This window comes from Sturnus vulgaris, chromosome 8, assembly GCF_052056855.1.
Source record: "Sturnus vulgaris isolate bStuVul1 chromosome 8, bStuVul1.hap1, whole genome shotgun sequence".
NCBI classification, from domain to species: Eukaryota; Metazoa; Chordata; class Aves; order Passeriformes; family Sturnidae; genus Sturnus; species Sturnus vulgaris.
The window spans coordinates 21,327,271-21,351,490 of record NC_142250.1 but is presented as its reverse complement, the minus strand read 5'-3'; the positions used below and the strand labels follow the sequence as shown (position 1 = coordinate 21,351,490).

Genomic DNA, 24,220 nt, shown 5'->3' with positions numbered 1-24,220 from the left:
TGGTGAGGACCAGATCTCAGGTAAAGGATTTGGGTATTTCTTCTAAGTATTTTCTGCTTAATAGCTGAAACTTGAGCTGTAGAAGTTGGACTGGAGAAAAGGACGAAAAAACCACATAAACTGATGGATTTGCCTCTACTACATTTAACTTAAATTTACTGAAGCTGTAAGAGATGTACATAGCTGGAAGTTGCAAAAGCCAACCACTGTTAAAAATATCTAATTCTCAGAAGGCAATTAATGTGAACGAGTGACAAAACAAGCATTACCTATTTCAACACAGTTACTGCAGTTTGAAGTTCATTTTATTGTGTTTTATGGGTGAGATTTGTTTACAGATTCAGGGTTAATGCCACTGAACTCCATCTTGACAGAGCAACAAAATAACTCCAAAACAGGCTAGAACAATAAATATCAAACCATTCAATCTAAAATGTATAAATATAAAAGTAATTTCTGAAAATGTAGGAAAAGACAGGAATCCATTTTTCTCTTTTGGCCTTTTGTAGAGTAACATTGATGTGGTTCATTGGTATCACCTCAGATCCAGCACAATTATCTTTATGTCTTTCCCAACCACATGGGTACATGGCTGCAGAAGAAGACAACCCATTACTCTCAGAAATCTCAGTAAAATACCCAGTAACTTCATTCATTAACTACTTCTGTAAAAAAACACTGAAAAGAGCCTACCTGGAACAAAAAAATCTTAATTTTTTTCAGAGCTGGACTGCCTTCTCATTATCTCTACACTCAATGATGAAAAAAGAGAACAAAACAAAGAACTCTGACCTCTGTCTTTTGAGGACTAATGCTGACATTCAGAGAGCCTGACAACACAGCAATTTCCAATGTCTCTCAGCATGACTTGTCTGGATTGGATAATTTTATTTTAAGCTATAGGAGATGCTTCTGTATTGGAAGTAAACCCCATTAAAAAACCCAAACCCCTAATTATTCAAAGGTAAAGACTCTTATCAGAGATGTCAGTGTTAGCAGGAAGACAGTTCTGACTGACTGTCCTGCTCAGCCATACACCATTTTGCTACTAAAACATCAAAAGATACAGCAGTTACTGAGAAATGCTCAGAGAAGCCAGGGCAAACTTTTGGCAATGAAGGAAATAGGGCTCAACCTACTTATAGCTGAATTTTTAAGCAGCTGGGATGTTTTGTTGGGACACTGAAATTGGAGAGATGAACTGATTCATTGCTTAAAAACTGAAGAGCATAAGAGTAACTCCCATTTAAAAATGTGGGTTTTGCTCCTTCTGAAAGCAGTTAAAAGTGGTGACTGATAGCAACTACATCTGGTTAACCATCATTCGAATGGCAGCTTGTAACACTCACCTCATGGCTTAAGTAGTCTCCTGATATCTATCTACCTTGGTCAGTGAATTAAGGTAATGAATTTGCAAAACGGGGAAAATTATCAAGAAATCTGATCTCAAGAGTTTGAATAGTAAAAACTGTGTTGAATGATATACTTACATTAAATAACCTAGGGTCCTTTGTATGTGGATGGAATCCCTTCTTTTTACAAGCAGAAACTTCTAGCATGCCTGCATTAGTCAGTCTGAAGATGCCAGTGCTGAAAAGAAGAACATGAAACTCCTGTTACACACTATGCAGTACATATCCAGGCTTCACATACAAATTGCTTAGCTTAAAAGGACAACAGAAAGGTGCTTGGTGACCTACAATACACAGGAGCCCCAGGTGAGTTGGATTTTTAGGGATATTTTAAATCAAGGGGAGTTGTATTCCTGGAAAGGAAGAGATGATGAGGGGAAGAGGAGAAAAAGGATCACGGTACTGGTACTGTTCCTGTTAGGCAGGTTAGGCCACTGAGGGGTAAGGCTGGTTGACACAGGAACAGATGCAAACCAGAAACTTACGTGCTCTGGATTGCATTTCACCCAGGGCAACTGAAAAGGGAACAGCCTTTAAACCAACTGTGTGAATGACTACTGGGAGTACATCCTCCCCGCTCTTGTAGGTAATCATGTAACACAAAACATTAGAAAATGCACTGCTGCAACTCTTTAGTATTGAATAAAATGTTACAAAGCCATCCTTCTGTAAAGAAGATTGATACCTATTAACTACAGGGCAGCACCTGACAACATAAATGTTACAGGTTAGACTTGGTTATAGGGTATCAGCATCAACTACCAGAGAGGTTTGTAAGAGCAGGAATTTGGAAAGACATGCAGGCATGCTCAGGGTTAGAAAGCCCAGTGCTTGTGCCCTGCCTCTCAGTCTGTGTTCACAGCTCTGCCACCTGAAGGGCCCATTTAGGAAGTTAGGCAACCAGGGCAGGAGTCACATCTACTGAGGCAGAAGGCCAGAAGGAAAGGCTGAAGAAATGCACACTCCAAACAACGGAGCTAGCCCTAGCACCCTGAGATGCCAGGCACACCAAAGGAGAATCACAAATTCCTTGAAGTTGGAAGGAGCATCTGAAGATTGTCTAATCCAGTGCCCCTGTTCTGGCAGAACTACCTTGAGCACGTTACCAGGACCATGTCCAGTCACGTTTTGCATATCTCCAAGAAAGTAGACTTCATGACATCTCTGGGTAACCTGTTCCATTACAAACCTTCACATTAATGTTTGCACTATTCTGTTTTTTTCCAGACACATAGTTTGTAATTTATGAAATACAAAAATAGATCCTTATTTTCAAAAATGTGATGTTTACCCTTCTGCTTTGCAAATTGCAATTTTCATATCATTCTAGAGAAATAATCCTAACCTCCCACCACATCCTTAAGCAGACAGAATGAAGATAAATCTGCGGTAGGGCATTGGCAATGAGTACTCCAGAAGAATAACTCCTGTAATTATTATTTTGTTGAGCTGAATATCTAAAAATAGTAAAATTTAAAACCTGGGTCTGTGAAGGGTGGAGAGAGAAGCCAGAAACAATACTGTACATAGAGGCTGACTGAAATGCAAGTCTAGGCAACTTTCAGAAAACAAAGTCATCATGGTCACAATGTTCATGCCCTTCATCTGAGTTGATATGTACCCTTTGCATTTGATCAAATTTTATGACAAGAAGCAGGGAAAAATACCGAAATATTACTTAAAAAATCACAACTTACTCATTATGCTTTGGTGAACAAACAATTGCAATGGCCTCAGGCAACATTAGCTGATAAGAACAATGAGTATGAAGATCAACACTGGATAAGAATGCAGTTTGTGTTGGATGTGTCTACAAAAAAGAAAGGGAAAACTCAGCATCGTGAAATATTTCATGCAGATCAAGGTCAACATACATTCAAGAAGGAAAATAATTTTTTACAAGTGAAAGCATCAGTACTTCCCTGGGCTGGTTTCTAAAGTTCTTATTAGCCCAGATTCTATATTGCTTTATATTGTTCAGCCTGGAGAAAAGAAGGCTTTTCAGGATGAGATTTATGGACGCATGCTCACAATCAGATATACACGCAATTTTCTGATCATAGGGAGGCAAAGGGTAGAATGAAGAAGCACAAGACAAATGGAAATTACTTAATTGTCCAAAATCTCTAAGAGAAAAATTAATACAAAGTTTAAAAACACAGTACTCCCTTCCCTGACTTCTGAATATGGCATTAGAAAGTAATATAATACCCCTAAATCAACATTAAAAAAATTTGCACCTGCAAAAGCAGGCCCATTGTGTCAACAGGATGCCTCAATCACATTAAGGAGTTCTCTGTGGAGGATGTGAGTGTTTATTTACATCACTACAACTTGAATTAAGTAAGCAAATTTATATTACTCCAGTTGTTTCTTTTTGTTTATTTTTTTCCCCCCACATAGTATGTAGAGCCAATATAGGAAAACCAGGATCTATGATTCATACATACATGGATCCAACCCAAAGTGAGGAGATCATACTGATCCTGAATACCAAATAATTCTTCCACATTCTCCATGTCACAGTAGTCTGGTCCCGCAGTTTGCTTTGGCACTATTACATGTGTAATAGTAAATTCATTATGAGTCTGCAAAACGAACATTGACTTAGGGTGGAACAGATTAACTAAGGAATAAATACCAAATCAAAAGCTGAAAGATGTCAGCCTGTCAGCTAAAACAAAACAGTACAGCTCCATTGATTCCAGCTCAACCGACTCCAGTGCGGCCCTACCAACATACTGTACCTAAAAATATACCTTAGCATTTTATCATGAAAACATACACAGTAATATTAGTCAAAAACAAGATTGTTGCATTGAAATGTTCTCAGAGATCAGTGTGAAAAGATTGTCCTTTAAAGTAATTAAAAACACATAAAAGAGCTTTGAGAAAACTATCATGATTTTCTGTGAAACTTGGAACAAGATTGTTATTCTTTGTCTTCAGGCAATTCAAATACACTTGGGATCATCTTTTAAATTCTTTCTGTCAGCATCAGCCACGACATCTTTCCCTGCTCTCAAAGGACATTAAGTGTTATGTAGGTCAAAGGAAAAAAATACAGACTGAAAATCAGATGTTCTACAGCTTGATGGGAGGATTTCTGTTTTGTTGGACCATTATTAATTTGATGACTCCAGTGGATTCTGGCAGTCTTTATATTTCATTGTCCTATAACTAAACCTCACTTACTTTAGATGAATGCCAGAGAAAGTACTGGAAAAAGCCTGTATTGTCCAGCATGCTGAAAAAACTGCTAGGCTTTATAACAATAGCAGTGTACTTAGAGCAGACGTTTCCCCAATAAAGCAAGACCACAGTGCTGAAGTGCCCACTCAGGTTATAATATGAAATTCATTACATGGAAGGCTAACCATTTATATTTGCTTTTGCTCTGAAATCAATACATCACAGGCTAATACAGCACTATCAAGTATGTCTTCCCCATACAAATGTGAGGGTTAAACTGTACCAGTTTTCCACAGAGAATTCCACATGTCTCTATTCCTCTTACTGTATTTGCCTCTGCCAGCAGCAGAAATTTGTGACAGAGATCCCTGGGCAAAATGACACCTCTGAGTGCTTCGGCCAGTTGAGCTAACCAAGAATACATTAAAAAAAAAAAAAAAAAAAAAAAAAAAAAAAAAAAAAAAAAAGAGAGAGAGAGAGAGAGAGAGATAAAAAGGTATTTACAGCTATCACAGCTAACACAATGAAGATTCCTGAAATAAGGTAATATACAAGTATCTTATACTATATTACTACAAGTGGAAAATTATACTTATCACATCATAGACTTCTAATGAGAATAAATCAACAGCACAAGCACTTCATCTAAATTGAAGTCACCAGCCCACAAGATACGCTCATTAGCCTGTCCCTGAGGGGACAGTGAGCTGGGACCATCTCCTAGGCCAGGGCTTTCCAGGGAAAACCGCTGCAGGTTCTGTTTCTGTTCCCTTGAAGTCCATGGCAAGATTCAGATTTCATTTCACAAGAACTGTAAATCTCAATCTCTATATCCATCCATTGGTATTCAACTGGAAAATGCGAAACTGTGCAACTGTCCCTCTTAAAATGAAGAAACTATAAGGAGCTGCTGTGTTTGCACAAAAATTTTCATGGTTATTTCAGTATGGACATCCTCACAGCAAATAAAGACATATGCAGGGAGATAAAATAAAATGAAATAAAATAGGGGAAAACAGAAAAGTCTGCACTTACTCTGAACAGCACTTAGAGTAGCTGCTGGCTTTAAGACTCGTTCTACTGGCGGTGAAAGTCCAGCACAGCCAGAGGTGCTGCTCCTCTCTTTTTTCTCCAGCAGCACTGCAGATAAGGAACTGTTCTCTGGCACAGAAATACAAGACAGCATACTTCCATCTATCTGTTCAGACATAACCACACTCTCTTTGATTCTCTGATCTCGAGCTAGTTCTTGCTTCTTGAGCTGATCCTCAAAGAATTGAAACTGTTCCGATTCAAGCTGCTGCTGCCGCATATGTGCGATTCGTTTCTTCTCTGCCTCTATTAGCTTTTGGTGCTCTAATTTCTTCAGAAATTCAGTTTTACATTTGTTCTGAAACATACACAACATAGTGACATTCTCAGAACACCAAAAATGCTACCAAAAAATGGTAGGAAAGGAGCAATCTAACAGTTCAATAAAATCATACAATCCTGTCATTAAAAATGAACTCTTTTGTAACCTGTTTACTGAACTGGAAAATACAACTGTATCCCCAAAGGTAGGATGGAAAACATAGCATTGATAGAGGGAACAAAAATATTTCTCAGATGATTTTTCTAAGACAAGTTTTTAAGCCATAGATCCTGTTTTTAATGACTTCAATCTCAATTCAAACTGGAGCACATTTGGAGCCAAGGAATTTTTTACACTTAATGACATAAGAATAATTTTCATTTTCTTTATAACAGAGAATCAGAGCATACCAAAAACCTATTTGGATCTTTGTAGAGTTATTAAGTAAATATGGCAGCACATGTATTTCCTAGCACACATTTGCATTACTTATTTTTAAATGGCCAGCTCATTCTAAAGAAGAAATGAAAAGTCATTCCTAAGCAGCACAGGAAATTATTAGGTTCTCATAAAACTGGCATTTTACAGCTTAATTTTTAAGTTTTATATGACAGAAAAATATTTCTGTCAACATTTAATAATCATATAAAACTTACTTTGTGTTGCATGTATTCTTGATATTCTAAGTTGTATTTTTTTAAAAGATCTCTTTTCAGTTCATCTGTCCGTGGAAATGCAACCTCCTTCAATTTCTTTGAGGTGAGAGGGAGGAAAAAGATAGGTAAGTTTACTTTTCACTTTTAAAAAGAGCCACTTGGAAAACAAATTCAGCTGTAACACATATTTTTAAAAAATACAAAACAGAAAAACAACCTGCTCTTCTCACAGGAAAATAAAAGCAAAAGAGGAAATACACAATAAATCATCAGTTTATGAAATTTTTATAGTACACTGGTTTCAATAAAGATACATTGATCTAAATTAGTGAAAGGTGTGACATGGCTACTTGTTATCTCAAGCAAAGATTAGTCCTTTTACTATGACTCTTATCTCTGTCTTGTTTAATACGTGTCTGATGACTAATGTTTTGGTTGTAGGTGTAATTTGTAAAAAAATGCTAAGGCAAACTTGGAGAGTTTCAGGTAGGATAATTGTATTTTTCTCTGGCACTTCCCAGTTAGAAATATGTTGGAATATGCTCATTTCCAAGTGGGGAAAAAAGAAATTTTTTTAAAGAGATAGTTATACCTGTAGCTTTCTGTCACAGACCTGGCAAAACAACATTACTTATGAAGCAAAACCAATACCCAATGCTTTCTAGTCATGTGAAAGCTACTAGAAAATAATTCAGATGCTGTAAGCAAGGGAGGAAAAGAGACCATGTGCTTAAACCTACTGAGTGCCATAGGAGAAAGCAATGTTACATGCCCTCTCTCAGCCTACATTATGGACCAAAGCCAGAACTTTGGCATGAAGTGTTTTGGTTTTGAGTAAAACATTCAGTTTAACAGTAGAGAAAGCAAGCAAATATGGGGACATGGGGCAAGAGACACTCATGGTCCTACTAGAAATTCTCACTGGGCAATTCCAGCTGTTTTAAATTCAGTATAAGGCTATACCTAAAATTTATTTAGGATTTATTTTCTAGAGGGGGAAAAAACAAAAGAAAAACTATTTTGTATAGAAGAGGAGAGAAAAAAATCTGGTAAAAACTAAGTAAATACATATTTGGTAATAAATAAAGAAAAAAATATAGTTTACTTATTTAGCAGTGTAAGCAGATATTGCACAGGCATCAGTAATGCCACACATTTCTCCTTCTGTTTGTAACAGTCAGTTTGGACCATTGTCCGTTCACATAATTGAGACCAGAATCAAACTAAGTACTCTTAACATGTGCATTTTTAATATGCAAACTTTCAGAAATAGTTGAGCTCTCCCAACAACCTACCAACTTACTCAGAGACCATTCTCATTCACATTTTAGATTAACAATATAATTTCCAAAATAAAACATGTATGACTAGTGGAGAAAAGTATTAGAAATTGAAGTTGTGATGGCTGCTATGGGCTATGGGTGTTCTGGGGGAAAAGAAGCTATGGTCTATATGTACTAGGAAAAATGAAGAGGTTCTGAGCAAAATATTTCATAAGACCAGGAAACCATAACCCTACCTTAATAATATCTTGTTTTTCTGGTACTGCACATTGGTGATAGTCTCGGTGATTGGGCAACTTTTCTACAAACAACCTAGAAAATTAAACATGCATGAGTTTGCCTTAGTAATCAGAGGAATATCCATAATAGCTTTCATGTTGGCAGTAAAATCAGTTTCACATAACTGTTAAACACACAATTCCAGATGACTTGGACCAGGTTTCTATACACATGTTTAAACTAACATATTATGGTATGGACCTGTATGGGACACACAGAATAAAGACAAGAGATTATTTACCACATCCAATATATTTTGGTTTCCATTAGTACTGGGTTAGGTTAAAAAAAGGGCTAACTAGCAGCCAGCATCTAAAAATATCCCTCAAAAACACCCTCCACTCTAGTCAGTGTTAATAAATCCTGTTTCTACTGTCTTTATCTGTTCTTAGCCAAAATGCTCACTCTTCAGTGGAAGACAAGAATGCAGCACTGACTCTCATTAAAGCAGGTATTTTTACCAGACCAAGCTGCACAGCTAACTGCAGAATTATTAATCTACCCAACATATAAATTATGGCAACACTCAGCAGCAAAGAGTGTGCAAAGCACAGCTGCTATCATTCTTTCAGCAATTTGCACAATATTCACCTCCAGCCCCTCATTTTATAGAGATAGATACATTTAAAGAACAGGTGGGCTAAGAAAGGTTTGGTCTAGTTTTCAGAGTATGACAAAAATCAGGAGGGAGGAAGGATGTCCCCTTTATAGAAATTTTAAAATATGCACATTAAAAAAACCCCTTCAGAAGTAATAAAACAAACCAATCAATCCTACAGCAAAGCTAGCTAGGTTAAAAGTTTAAATCTGCCAGTGATATATTTTTCAGCTGTCTATTTTGAGAGTTGTAATGAAAACTGGCCAGATTTGTTCTTTTGTGGTGAGGAGAATAATCATACAATGAACATACATTGTAGATTTTGCATTTATTCCTGTAAGAAACAATAAATTATACTTAATCCTTTTGAGGGAAAATGGAAGTAAAAAGGAAGCAAGAAAACATTTTTCCCATGCTTTTTAAGTGTTGTGCAATACTACCATCCTTAAGATCAGCAGATGCTCATAGGACATAACTACTAAAGGCTCAGAAATCTTATTTAAACATCGATTTTAAAGTAAAAAAATATATTTAACCAAGATGCTAACTTATAAAGAATAATCTGAGGGAGCAGTGCTCATGGTATGGCCTGGCAAAGTAAACTCAAACCTTTATATGTTAGGTTAATTCATGCCTGGCAGTTCACACATGGATAGGACAACCATATGAAAAGGTGAGAGGAAGTTTTAACAAAGCCTATGCTCAGTGTAAAATATCTCCAGAGAACAAAGCTGTTCTGCAAGAACACATTGAACAAGCTTCTCCTTATCTAAATGGGTTCTCAGTGCAGCTTTCCATTTCAGTTTACTCAGAATTGTAAGCTGTAATGGCTACAAGTGGTTTCTTACGTTATGAACTTATTATAAAACACAAAGGCGTTCTCCAGGTTTCCCTCCTCCATGTACACCGACGCCATTCGCTCCATCTCCACTCCAGATCTGAAGTAGCGCCGTGGAGTGATGTCCTCATTGATTGTGATATTGCTGCCAAGCTTGCTTAAGGCACGTACTCTCTCCTCTGGGCTCACAGAGATGTCTGTGTGGTCAGGAATAGCTACGAGCTTTCTCTGAAAAAGAACAGTCTGATTAGCAAAGAGAATATTCCGTTTCGCTTTCAGTAAGTGGTGTCAGTCAAGAAGCTCAAGGGAAATCTTCAGCTATTTTTTTCTGAAAATAGGCATTGGTTTCCCACCTCTAGCTACAGTTGAAACATTCCAACATATTTCTCAACTGCAAGTAAATTGTGATCAAAAAGAAAAGTGATCTTGTTCTCTTTGAAAACAGCAACAAAAAAAGATAAAATTAGGAAAATATCTGTAGGGAAAAAAAAAAGTAAATTGCTGTAGAGATTACTATAAGCAATATAAAGTGTGCCTCTTTAAAAGCCCCCACATATGAATTCTACAAGGTTCTTTCTTAAGTTACCAAAATAATTTGATGGACGTCCTGAATACTCAGACTCCTATTACATGATGTATAGCATTTGACTAGAAATAGTACAGGAAACAAAGAGCAATAAGCTCCTCTGGTAAGTCAGAAGTTCATTTCAAATCTTCATTTCCAGTTTTAAATGAGGCAGTTAAATACTAAGAAATTAGAACTTATTACTGAAGAAGAACCATAGCTGCTTATTATGGTCATTACCTTCCAGCTAATAAATAAATAAATAAATAAATAAATAAATAAATAAATAAATGGCTACTGCAAATTGTTCCCTCTTACTTTAGGTTTTTTCTCTTTCTAATCAAAATGCTTATTTCAACTTCTTAAAAACCTGGTTGTTGAGACCCCATAAATCACACATATAGAAAGAGAATAAATTCCAATAAAACCATCAGGCAGAATATGGGAGGAAGGTGGCAGCATGCAGGAAGAGACCCATGGAGTTCCGAGACACCACTGCTAAACAGCTCTCTTGAAATTTTTCCTAGTTGAAAGAGAAGTTGCTCAGCCACTGAAGCATTTCTTGGTAATACATACCAATGAGCTGACAGTGAATGGTTGTTCCATGTTGTTGTCTGCCTGCAAACTAAGGAGATTGCTCTTTTCCTCCAAAGTCTCCATCTGACTGAAAAGGGCAGTATCAATCCTGAGCTCAAGATTTGCCACCAGATGTCTCAGGGTTTAATAGCCCAAGGGAAAATGGAATATAGATATGTTGATTGTGGTCATGTGCTGGAAAAAATAAGTCATTCCGATTAGAAATATATTCAAATGTCAAATAACTTTGCATGCCAGCACTCACTTATTACCTAGGTGGTACAGTACTTCCACATTTAATAATAATTTAAAACTTAGCAGGTGTCTAGAATTTAAATTGGGAATGCATAAGGGCTTACCTAGTTGACCTGTACTGAGGTTATTTCAGCAGATTTGAACACAATGAATTATTTTTACAATATTTATAGCAACTTAAATCCCTCCAAACTTTCAAGTATTAAGTGATAAACACAGAAGTTTGAGGACTAATCACAGAATCTGTGCTTCCTTGAGCATATGTTTTGATACACGTATTTATAAGAAGTATGAACCTGGTATCTATATTTCCTGCTAAGCCTATAATGAGAAATAAAACTTTACACACAAATTTGTATCAGCAATATAAAGCAGAAAAATGCTTCAAACACCATGTGTTCCACCTGCACAGCTTGCTGATTTCAACACTCTGATGAGTCAACTGGTAAAAATTCTTCCTTGCACAGCTTTGAACAAGTAAAGAAGAAAATTTAGATATTGTGGTCATTAAAAAAAAAAAAAAAAGAGAGAGAGAAAAAAAACCAAAACCAAGAAAAGGAAACTAAACCCAAACCAGAGAACCTAGCTCTGAGAGAGGAATGAAATACTTAAACTGCACAGGAAATGTGAAAATTAAGTTTCTAATGTGTTTTTTCACTTTGCTGTGCTCAATCAAAACAGATTAGACCCTGCATGTTGAAGGCTCTTTATATGTTGCAATATAAACATGCTTATGCTTTTATAAAAGCATAGAGTGGGTTCAGCAAAGATGTTTTATCAGCACACCTGTCTCTAGAGGCCAGATGACTCTGGGTTAAACAATCCTAATGTGTTTTTAGATAGCTATATTTCTCAAGTATTGATTTTTGTGTATGTGTCTTCCTCATTTTTTTTCCAAAAAGCAGCACTGTCTATTAGATCAGTCCTTACTTTTAACTATTAGTGCAATTCAATTTCAAGAATTTTTGCTAATTAAGGTATTCAAACTGCTGGAACAATTTGTAACCAAAAAAATGAACAAGGCTTATACATCTGAGAAAACAATGTTAGTTGTGGTTGCAGTGCTAATAAAAACAGTTCTCTAAACATTTAATTTAAGTACACAGAGCTCTGGTGTAAATGATCAGCTTGGCAGGAGAGCCTATTCATTCCCTATTCACAAACTGTAGAAAGGCCCCATGGGACAATGATATTGAAATATTTCTGCTTTAGCCTACTCCAAGAAATATACTGCTTTATGGCTTGTTCCACCTGAAACCCTTCTTCACTGAAGCACTGTAGATCTGGAAGCTGTGAAAGGAGAGAGCTAAAAGCTTGACCAGTGCAGAGTCTGTGTCAGACTTTTGGCCCTGCAGCCCAGATTCTAATCAGAAATAAAATCTTCAGTGAGAGACTCTGCATTCACATGCTTTGTGGAACTCAGGAACAAAAACCAAAAAACAAACCAAACAAACACACAAACAAAAAAGGACCTAAAAAGCATATATTTTAAAAATATTTATCCATTCACTTATCCATCACTTGTGAATTTTTTATTTTCTTTCCCCTAGAAGCATCTGGGTCAGCTAAAATACTTGAATGAAAGAATGGATTTGGTCTAAAGTATTGTTGCATCCAACTGCAACATGTTCTAGTCACTCGTGTATATTAAAAAAAAAAAGTTTAAAAGTAAAGGTGCAGAAATGTATTTCTCTCCAATTTCTTATTTAATTTAGTAGCTTCTGGCAAGAAAGCTTTTCTGTAGCAGTTTTTAATTCTGCTTTTCATAGCTTTCTCCCTTAACAGTTCTTCTGCAAGGCCTAGAGAGGAAATGGACATTTAGGACAAAGCTCGTGAGATGCTTCCCACTGAAGACATGGAATATGGATCAAATGCTTCTTACAATTGTTACCACTCCTTGGAGACCTTTTCATCTAGCTGGTAGGCAGATGCAAAAAAGTTAGTGCAGCAAGTGGCAAACACAAGAGCCACTAATTATGGGTTTGGTTTGTTTTTTGGGGGCCAGAACTCCCAAAGAAGTCCTTATTGAAGAAACCTATGGTATTCCCCAGTCAAAATCTCTTTGGAAATGCTACAGGAAGACATCATGGAACCCTTTACATTCAAATATTTCTCAACTTGACTGGCTCTATGAATATTAAAGAAATAAACATAATTCAGTGAACTTTTAACCCAAAGAAGCATCAGTTATAATATTTTTTTAAAGTGTAATAACAGGTATTTTAAAAAGGAGACATCTGGTAATAGCAGAAACTCACACTTCCTCAAAATTGTTTCAGAGCCTGGAAAGGATGAAGAAGCTCTGCAAAAAACGTAAGACATACCACAGTGAAAGAGCTTAGCAGAAGAATGCCTGTAAATAAAAGAAGAAACTGCCTTTTTAAATTTAGTTTCAGGAACACACTAAAAACGAGACACTGTAAATGAAGAAGAAATACTAAGATGAATTTGTGCCCCTTTTACAAAAATATCATATTGATTTAAATATATTCACTATTACAGGTGGCAGGGTAATTTAAGAAAAAAGAAAACCCATAAAGAATGTGGGCTGACTTATGACTGCACTCCAAGATATTCTCCTTAACACGTGGACATGCTGGCAGAATTATGAATAATTAAAATGCAGAGAGTTAAGCTTTACTAAAAACACCACCAGAAGCAGGTCTGCCAGCTGCCTGGAATGCCTCTGTGCATAATGTTCCTTGTGGCTCAGCTTCACAGTCACCTTCAGCTGGTCAAAGGGCACAACACTGCCAAGGGGCTCCCCTCACCCTCCCCATCCTTCCTTGCATTCTCACTTTGCTGCCTCCCCTGACTTCAACAAGCTGTAGCTGATTCAAATTAAAATTAAATTGGCTTTTACTTCCTTCTCAAAATCAAAATGCAAAGGAGCAGACAGAACCATGAAGCCAGCAAAGCAGAGAGATTTGTCACTTTCTGAGGCAGTGCTGTCCTAGATTGATAGGACCTGGCTTTGAAAGGGCACCTAAGAGTTTGTATAATGCCTACAAAAATTGCCCAGTTCTGGCAAGTGACTCTGTTTCCCAATAATAAACATATATGTCAGTTTACAAGAGTAAAGATAAATTCAAATACCAAATCTCTCTGTATAGCTGAAACTATTTTTACTCAAACACACAAAACACTTATGCTAATACAGTGAACTACACTCCAACCTCACCCACAAGGGATAAATACCAATGCTAGCTTGAAGCTGTCTCAGTATATTATACTCTAAAATGCTCAAAATTCTAAGAGACATTTTTTTACTTTACTATTTCAGGTATTCCAGTTAACTTAGATGGACTTAGGTAATGTTTGTTTGAGGAGAAATGGTAGGACATTCAGCATTCAAATTAAGTTTTTTTCTAATTATGAGTTTTCTGATAATCATTACCAGAACATAATAATCTAACATCTATTCAGCGGTTAAGAAACTTTTCTTGACTTCATTGAGAATAACACTTCTCACCAAATCCCATTTCCTCCTCAACAGGCTTTTGCTTTCCTATATGTCCCATATTATTATCATATGTATTAATCCTTGAAAAATCCAGATTTATTAACTCGAAGCCCTTCAGCCACAAGAAAAAGAGCAAACTGAGAAAATTAGTATTTTAAATGGCATTGAAAGTTATTCTTTCTGTGCAGGCTAACAAGTATGGTACTAAGTACCAGGGAAATGTAAAGAAGAGAGCAATTTTAAGTGAAAGTACATGCCAAGAGTAGTACATGAAGATAGAATAAGGATATCAAATACCTCAGGAGTAGGCTCATGAGACAGAGGTGGTGTGAGAAGATCTGGGGAACACATGCACCTACAAACCCTTCTGACATCTGCAATATTCACCACAAATTCTCCAAAGCCCTCACAGTTTGCTGCATGCTGGCATTTCAACGAGTTTCCAGGGACAAACAAGGCACGCTGGCTGTGCCCAGAGCCCTTCAGGCTGACTTTGTGTGTTACAGAAGCATGGTGTGATAGTGAGAGGTGACACACATGGCTGCACAGCGAGGCTTGTGGCAGCTCCAGTGCTGCTGGACTTCCACAGCTGGCGTTTGCAACACCTGCAGTGCAGTCAGGGCACAGCTCTGGTAAAGGGTGCATGTCTCCATGCCTTGCTGGGACAGACTCTGAAATGCCCTTCCCTGAGATCACCTGCCTCTGGGTTATAAACCTGTCCCAGCCAAGCCAGGGACACCCAGCAGGACCATGCTCTGCCCAAGGATGCACACAGGGACTCTCAGTGGGAGCTGTGCTGCTCCAGCGCTCCAAAGGGGACGCAAAGAGAAGCTCAGGGTGTCAGGACTTCCCAGAAACTGACTGCAGAGAGCAAGCATTGAATTTCAAATCTGTGTCATCATCTGGAGGCTGCTTTTCCCTCTTCAGGTCTTCAGAAGAGGTTTTTAAAATGTCGAACGAGGTTTTTTGACTTTTAAACAAGTAACGGAGTAACTTCAATAAATATTCGTTAAATACATAGTTTTCACTTTGTAACATTAGTTTGAAACATTAGTTTCCTCTTTGTAACGCATTTTTAAATTTCAAGGGAATTAATAATAACATCAACTTCATTGCTGTCAGCTACATTTATCAATATTTTGACTATTGGTCTTACAAAAAAATCTTCATTAAAGAGATCACTGGCAAAATTTTCCAAAGATTAGGTTAAAAATAATCTACGCAATTATTTATTTTTAATAGCAGATTATTCAGAAATACTCATCCTTTTTTTTGATATTTTTGTGGAATGTCAAGCCTCCATGAGGTTCCCACCAAAATCATTCACTTCACTCCATTGGGATCAGGATTCTTAAAGCATATCTAGAAATATTTGATAATATAGAAGCTAAAATGTGGTATAATTCTAGTTTTTGAAACTACATTTGTGAGAACTGTTCTGCAGCCATCCTATGGCAAGATGTGGTGGTTTGTATGAATTTCCTGAAGCAGTTCACTGTCAGCCTCCTTTGGACCTAACAAGGACCAATCTGGTTTTTAAGACTGATACATTATTACACCAATGAGAAAGTTAAGGCACCTTAGTGAAACACACGTGTAAAAACCCAGAACCAGGGAATGTCTCTTTTCGTTCTGGCCTCTCAGAAGGTAACGAGCCTGGCGGAGGCCAGGCCTTGTGCGACCTGCGGGCCTGGCTGGGCCCAGGCCGGGGCTGGGCCAGGAGGGGAGGAGAAGCCCTTGGGCCACTGAGATGCTGGCTACCTCCCCCTTCCCCCAGCATGGCAGAAATGCTGCCCTAACACCTCAGGGGCAGCTCCAGGTGGTCGGGCCCATCTCGCAGCAGTGCCCGCACGGCCTGAGGGGAGAGACAGCCGGGCCCGTCCCGCAGGGCTGGGCCCCCATGGTCCTGGCGTGGTCTGAAATACTCCACCCCAACTGCTCCAGCCACTGCCTGGGCAAGATATGAGCTCTTTCACTGCCCAAAATGAGACTTGCAGATACTTTGTTCTCTCTCCTGAGCGAAAGAAAAAGATCAAAATGAGGATGCATATAGAAACAGCATGAAAACACCTGGAAAAAACATGAAACGTGGAAGAGATTGATGGAGATGCCTCACTCTTGGACTGAAATTTCTCTTTTTTAAGCTGTGGAGAACAGATTCTTGTTTCCCTATAGCTCATAGAAAAGCATTATGGGGTAGATGAAATGTTCTAACTGTAGATATGAGCAGAGGCATTTGTGCTGAAGTAAGGAGATGTTGTAATGGCTGTGATCCTATAAGACATTTAATAGAAAGATGAAGATCCCTGCTGCCCCCCAGAGAAGAGAAGAAGAAAGACCTCTGTTTTCAAAGACGAAGAGAGCTTTTGTTTGAATTGTTACAATCCTTAAAGTGTGCCCCATAAGTTGACATGGTCCTCGATAATAGTTGTGGGAAGACTGTCAGTCCAGGAGGGATTTTTACATAGTGATCAGATTTCCATTCTCCAGGGCAGCTGATCCCTGTGACATCGAGGCTACGAGAAAACTTTCTTGTGGAGAAAATCTCCATAGACTGAAGAAAAGTCTCCTCTCCCAGGTAAATTGGTGAAAGACTATTTTAGAGATGGTAAACTGATTGATTTGTTTATGTACATTGTCAGTGTGAAAGAAAAGAAGTTGTGGGGGCAGGAGAAGTGTTCTGAAAGTTTTATTCTAATTCTTATTAATTTTCCTTATAGCTTCTACTAATAAAGTTTTTCTTTGTACTTTTTAAAGTTTGAACCTGTTTTGCCTTCCTCCTAATCCCATCTCACAGCAGGAAATGAGGAAAAAATTCTAGTGGGTGCACTGGCGATTTAGCCGGCCCTAGATGCACAACAATAATTCGTGTGTTGGCCAGGAAATTTCAAATTGGTGCACCAAAACCACTACACAAGAAAAAGCTTACTTTTCCATTGTCATGAGAAGTTAATACATACTTGATGTTACTGCACTAGGAAGTGTGATGATTACAGAATCCTAGAATAAAGATGCATCTCAAACCATAAGGAGGTCAGTCCTTATTAAAATAGCCAAATTAGCAAGTGCAAATAACACCTTTCAATTACCCACAGTGGAACTAAGTTGTCTCAGCAAACTTTAAATAGGTCACAGCAGTGATTGTCAGATGAAGGTAAAGGACCATAAGTTACCCATGAAGCAGATACTTAAAATTTTGTGCTTGGAAGTGGATATTCAAATGAATTTGGTGAAAAACAGGTTAGAAATACAGGCACCTGTCTCATCCAGTTCTTTTTGAAATGCCAGGCCATGTATTGGCACAGCACATAATCATTTATGCACACACACTTAGGTTTGTTATGTGCTAAATACCAGCCTAAATAGCAAACTGCTTTCTGTTGGTTCTCTCCAAAAAGAAACAGCATGTTCATCTGTCAACATGCTTTTTGTAACAAGCATTCATCATCACAGCAAGTGATTCAGCTAGTATAGTAAGTCTCTTCTGGAAAAAACCCTAACAAAGCACTGAATGTCATGGCAAGATCATTCTCTTGTGCAGAGGAAATATCCAATCAACAAAACTCAACAGATTGGCCTTTCAATGAAAGGAATCACTGTGAGGAGCCAGTTTCTGAAAACCCTGTGCCTTTCAATGGAGAAGTTGCTCTTGACAGCTACTACTAAGCTCAGCTCTAGAAAAGTCCATCTCAGTAACAGTTCATAGTTTGACACTGCTCCTTAGCTCCACAGCTCCATTTAAACAGCAGTTCCAAGACCTCCTCACAAGCTCCACTAACTCCCAGAAGCAGCTGCTGAGCTATACAACCATGAACCTAGAAGGTGGTCAGGAGCATTTCCTTTTTCTCACTGGTGAAGGACCAATGCCTCCCATGGCCCAGCACACTGCCTAGAGGCCTCTCTGCACACTGTGTCAGTGACAGATAGACAGCAGCACCTTCACCTGCTTGGGTGCTGAGACAGAAACCATGGGCAGGGAAGAGCCTCCATATACAGGTCTGCCAAACCCAAGCCTTTCTTATATGCTTAGGCCACTCAGTGCTGTCCCTTGCATCACAAATCTGAGCTTTATTTTAATCTAAAAAAAGAATGGCTGACACAAGGATCTGTTTTCCCATTTCAAAATGAAGTTTGAATTAATTATCTGAAGATTGTTATAGCTATTTTGCAAATATTTTGACTACTGCAATTAGTCAGCATAGTTACTTGGATATCATTGACTACCTGTTTTCTAAGGACAGCATTCCTCTTGGCATAGGTACAAACATTACTGCATCAAGAAGCTACGTAAATAAAATTAGATTTCTACTGGGTCTGCTAAGACTCTGATAAACCACCACAATATGCAGATAATGTCCAACATGGCACGTGCAAGAATCTGGCTTTTGCTCCCTACAGAGTATGTGAATGCAGAACCTACAGGCTTCTCTCTCCTATTGCTTCAAAGCACAGAGGAGAGCTCTGAGTGCCAACTATTTTCTCATTCATTTTTATGCTGGCTGTTTTGAAATCAACATCTAGCATGGTTGTGCTACTATAACATAATCCTATGCATTTGAGCTGTACACATAGATGACTGCTCATTACCAGATTCATTCTTATGCTCTGTCTACAAAGATATTAGTGACTTTTAACAGAATGTCCTGAAAAATGGACTGGATTCATGTGCATTTGTGAACTGGCAGTTCTTTCTCTTGTGAATTCTTGTGTTAAAACAAAGCACAGTCCTTCCTCCCCCCTCCTTTCTTTAGTGACACCATTCAGTTTCAGCAAAAAAACATTTTTAACATAATGGATAAATATCAACCAATGTAGAAAGTCTTGGATTACAAGCAAAAGCTTTCTTAGGCAGTCAGTGAAATGTACTTATGCAACACAGAACAGCATCTTTCCAGTGACCCACTAAAAGGATGTTCTAGACATGGTGTAGAAAAACAGTGCCATTTCCTTCCTTTGGGAAATCCACAACAATCCCCCAAGAAAATTGCACCAGGGCACAGTGACCCAGAAGAGGACAGAAGTAGAAGAAAGAGCTGGTTTTATACAATTTGTTCTTTGATGATTCAACTGAAATACTGAGAAAAAGGAGATAGTTTCAATCCATTACATCAGTGATAAAACTAAATTCTACCATGAAGACAAGAAGCTGTGTTGCTAAGGGAAACAAATGAGAGGTTAAAATCAGCACAGAGGTCTGCAACTTCATAGACTTCCGAGAAACAAAGCAAGCATGATTCCTTGCAAAACCTTTGGTTTCATAGATTTTTTCTGTCTGTATCCCTATTTCTTTCAGGGGCAAGGTACCACTAGGCTAGAGGGGTTTAGAATCTTCTGGTTCTTCCTATAAAATGCAATGATGTTTTTCTGCAAAGTATATCCTACCTAATTTTAGAGTACTTTCAGACTCCATAGTATAAGGACACTTGTTAATTGAGTAACTGGTTGCAACAATCAATTTCTGTTTCTATCTGATGACAAATTCTTATGCTGTCTTACTTTCTATAGCTCAAAATATAGGGACAAAATAAAGGAGAGCCAAATTTATTTGGCATTTCTGACATAGAAATTCACCATTTATTTAAAGACTATTAAAATGTCTAAAAAGAATGAAGCTTTTTTTTTTTTGCCTCAAATATAGAAAAAATAATTTGAGACCTTAGTTCAAGGGATTCTAACTGTTTTGTACACAAATAATTAAATAAGGAAAGGTCAGGTAAGAAATGGATAGTGAGATTACCACAGGATGAAGTGTGGTCAATCAGTATGAATAGCTACCATTTAATCTGGCATGTTTCTGTAGTACAATGTTTATATTAAAATAATGCAGTTAGTTGATTTCATAAGGAAACCTTTGACCTCCTCCCCTATTCTAGACAATTCAGGATGTAGCATGCTATGAGCAAATAAACCCCAGGAAAAATAAGAGGGATGTCTGGCTCCATAAGAAGAATTCTGTGAGCTTTAGACTGCTTGTCCTACTTGGATGGTTACAATATTTAATTTCTCTTACTTAAGTTTCTACGATTGACAGTGGTAAGCACATGTTTTATAGCAGCACTGGCTGTAACACAGTCAGCTCACAGGGCTGCTTGGCAGTCAGTTGAATTATCCAGAATATCAAAGCTGAGCATGATGATTCCTGGTTAACATTTTGTACCCTTGCAGGCCAACAGGCTATTCATCCCAGTGAAGCTATGCACAGTCTACCTTTGAGCCTTTCAAATTATTTGCTTTTCCTGTCAGGCTGAGCCTATTGATCTTTGCAGCCTATACAAGCTCCTTTTTATATCAACAGAGAGCAATAGATGTCTCTGAAGGCTTTCTGACAGTGATTCAGAGATGTTAAAAGAGGAAGATACTTCCTACGTTGATTATGTGGAGAGCCCACAGCTTCCATAACGCAATTCCATATGTTGTGTGCTGAGCTGTGACTCATCCAGAGCTGCCAGTAGGAAGTGGTAGGCAATGGGTTGTGTCTGAGGAGCTGCCTGACTCACAGCATTACTGAAAGGCATCAGCAGCCCGGCAAGATGGAAAAGGCTGGATTTTTATCATAGGAATTTCTTTGCAACAACAGTACTAAGCCTCTGCACATGGATTGTTCAGGAACTGCACAAGAAAGATCATTTTCTTTCATGGACTGATACTTCTATTTATAATGGAAAGCATGACTAGAAAATATTTTTCCTGGCATGAAAATATAAATGTTCTAATTTTATTAGAATTGTATAGATGAAGACTTCCTTTACATGGCAGTAAACTAATTTTCAGAACACAAATTGAAAGTGAAATCTTTGGTGCAGAAATAACATTTCAGGAGTCTGACAAAATCAGAAAAAGCCATTATTCATACGTGTCCAGCAAACAGAGACCAAATACTCAGTTTTATGCAGTGTTTGTTCAGTATCTTCATGCACAAGTCACTTTGCCATTCCCTCAGCAGCTGAAGATTTTACAACATCCCTCACCTTGAGCTATACTCTTCCTGATCTTGGTGATTAACTTCCAGGAAAAGCCTTAAGGCCTAACCTTGAACATGTTTCATGCACATAAAGAAAACCACATAAGAAATGCCTTCACATTGTCTGCAGAGCAGTATCAAGTAATCCAAATGACTTCAGGATTGATCAAGACAATTTTTAAACATAATGTTACAAAATACCCCCCTGCACTTACAGACATTTAAAATACTGTACACACACACGCACAAATACTCCCAGCTATGAAATTGGTACCTACAGATTATACAGAGTTTGGGATGAATGCTTCCTGCATTCCTATAGTATCCTGTGATCTATGAAACTCCAGACTTTTCAACCCTAGCCTTTGGTTTAGTTATCCAAACACTTAGCACCTAGACATGCAATATATCAGTTGTAACGCATTTAGTACATGAGAAAACTCATCTATTTCAGAGTATATTGCCTGAGCAGCGCCCACAACAAACCTGGGCTCAATTCTCCTGGGAATATTCAATGAAGTTCTAGGTCTATATCCTATTTTCTAGGACTTGGCTGCCTAAGGCAAGTCATCAACATGTGCCAACTACAGTTTTGGTTAGTAATCCACTTAAACCTGCAACAGGGAGAAATCCTATTCCATGAAGACAGAACTTTCTCAAAGCTGGTGCTCACCTGGGGAGTACATTGTCTACAAGATCTTACAATCTCACTACTTCTCATTCTCAGAAGAAGGTGGGGTTTTCCTGCCCATGACTTCTCAGAACATTCAGAGAACCACGTGCATATTAAATACACATAATTCCAGACCAAGAGGAATTCCCCCAGAAGAGACTTTTGGGCATCCTTCCGAAACAGGGCAACATGTGCAAGAGTGAGTTAGATTCCTCAGTGCACTCCAGAAGGACACCTGAGATCCTACAGAGGTCAAAAGGAGGCAGGTAGAAAACCAAGTATATGAATAGATAAAGCTCAGCAGAAAGTTACTGATGCTCAGCGAACACTATTTCTACTGTTTCAGATTCTTTCACTTTCTGTTCCGATTATCATCTTTCATATATATATATGGAAGTCATTTAAAAACAAATATTGTTATCAGTTTGATTTGTCTCTGGCACACGGTAACATTCCGGACTCCCCACCACACTGCCACCACCTCTTTGCGTAGACGCAGTGGAGTCAGCAGGTTCAGCCGGCCGGGCTCGCTGCCCGCCGCCTCCCGCACAGCCCCGAGCCCCCGGTGCCACCGCACTGCCCACGCTGCTCGCACGCCCCGCGAGCCGCTCCCGCCCGTTGTTCCGCCCTGCCCGGAGGAGGGCTATTTCCGAGAGGCCTCCGCGGGTCGCCGCCCCTGACACCGGGGCGAGGACGAGACGCTGGCCGGGCCGAGGGGCGGATGGAGCTGCCACGGCTGCGGCCCCGGAAGGGGTACCAGCCCCTTGTCGCTCTGCCCGCAGGGGCCGCTGGCGCAGAGCAGCGGCATGGAGGCGGGAGCAGCGCCTCGCCGGCTCCGCGCTCCGCACTCCCCGCAGCGGGAAGGGCGATGCTGCTTACCGGGTCTCGCATCCGTGCGAGCGGCGGCTGCCGTGGACAAAGAGCGAGGCGGAGGAGGCAGGAGCGCCGGGGCGGCCTGGCCCTCTTGCTTCTCTTTCTCTTCCTCCTCCTCCCGTCTCGCCTCGCCTAGCCCCGCCGGGACGCGGAGCCCGGGCGCCGTGAGCGGGAGCGGCCCCGGGCGGGCAGGTGGCGGCGGGCACCGAGCGCCCTGCGCCGCCGCAGCCGGGCCGTGTCACCGTGCGGGGCGAAGGGAGGAGCCTGCGCCGCGCCGGGAGAGCGGCGTGGCCGCGTCCCGCTCTGCGCTGCGGGCTCCGGCCGCCACCGCAGCCCCGGAGCTGCCGGGGGGCGAGGGCAGAGCGTGCTGGGGTGCAGCATGGTCCGTGCGCACCTGAGATGTATCCCCTCCGCATTTCCCACGGTCCCGCTGTCAGCCCGGCCATCATTAATCAGTCCTTATCTGCTTGGGTACCCGAGGTTATGCACACCTCATCTGGGCTCTACTGAACTTTGGGAAGGGCTAACTGAGAGGAAACAATGTTAACCCCTTTACGAAGGAAGCTGTGGGTAATGAGAAAAGGACGAAAGTTAAACTGGAGGTATGGTTGTCAGTGTGGAGCTGTGGTACGAGGGAAGAAGCATGCTAGACAGGAGAGCCTTCCTCCGCTGAAGCAGAAGAGGTAGCCTGAGTTTCTGAGTAGGCAGGGCAGGGCACTGGGCTGGTTTAGATCTCTGCTGGGAATGTTCAGCCAATGCAGCAGTTACTCACTCTGCGATAAGTTTGGGCGACCTTCCTGTTGTCTTCCTGCTGAACTTGCTCGGCAGGTATTGATCATATTGACACCTTTCCTGGACCCCAAACCTGGGCATGGAAGTCTAGACAAGATCTAAGATACTTGTATTTAGTTCATTCTGCACCCTCAAACACAGTAATGTCATTTTCCTTCCCTCCTTTCATTGTATGTGAGGATGTTCTGGCTGCTTGGCATCTCGGCCTTGAAGTACCACTCTTGGTGCTAGTGCCTGTGGAGTGAGACCACAAGTCTTGGTCCTGGCTTTAAGAACAAGAGGGACTGGTTTGGGCAAGCAACAAAAATCCACTGTGTTAAAACACTTGGTATCTTGGATTTGGCTGAGAGAGTTATGAAATAGAGGTTCCAGTCTGTGCCATGGAGGATTTTCATTGGAACTATTGAGTAAATCCTATCCTGAAGCAGACATAGAATGGATACTTTCAGT

General features: G+C 39.6%; 1 protein-coding gene across 2 annotated transcripts; it reads right to left on the bottom strand.

Moving 5' to 3' along the window:
• Positions 1-287: 287 nt before the first annotated feature.
• On the bottom strand, positions 288-23,271 carry STAMBPL1 (STAM binding protein like 1). 2 transcript variants are annotated; one of them, XM_014875385.2, is made up of 11 exons: positions 22,985-23,271; positions 10,754-10,948; positions 9,623-9,840; positions 8,134-8,209; positions 6,615-6,710; positions 5,640-5,994; positions 4,888-5,012; positions 3,863-4,000; positions 3,110-3,222; positions 1,491-1,590; positions 288-592 (listed from the first exon to the last, which is right to left on the bottom strand). In XM_014875385.2, the coding sequence occupies exons 2-11, from the start codon at positions 10,835-10,837 to the stop codon at positions 536-538; spliced, it is 1,362 nt and encodes a 453-aa protein (XP_014730871.1). In that variant the 5' UTR covers positions 10,838-10,948; positions 22,985-23,271; the 3' UTR covers positions 288-535. The 2 variants fall into 2 exon arrangements, with proteins under 2 accessions (XP_014730871.1, XP_088025226.1); XM_088169100.1 differs by lacking the exon at positions 22,985-23,271 and adding an exon at positions 22,106-22,124.
• Positions 23,272-24,220: the final 949 nt, after the last annotated feature.

What these genes read in the sequence shown, in the direction of transcription:
- STAMBPL1 (XM_014875385.2), bottom strand. Translation starts at nt 10,837, where the DNA reads ATGGAGACTTTGGAGGAAAAGAGCAATCTCCTTAGTTTGCAGGCAGAC. An exon ending in AAAAACAAGATATTATTAAG is followed by an intron (nt 6,711 to 8,133) that starts GTAGGGTTATGG and finishes CTCACCTCAAAG; the next exon opens with AAATTGAAGGAGGTTGCATT. An exon ending in AAGAATACATGCAACACAAA is followed by an intron (nt 5,995 to 6,614) that starts GTAAGTTTTATA and finishes TGTATGTTTCAG; the next exon opens with AACAAATGTAAAACTGAATT.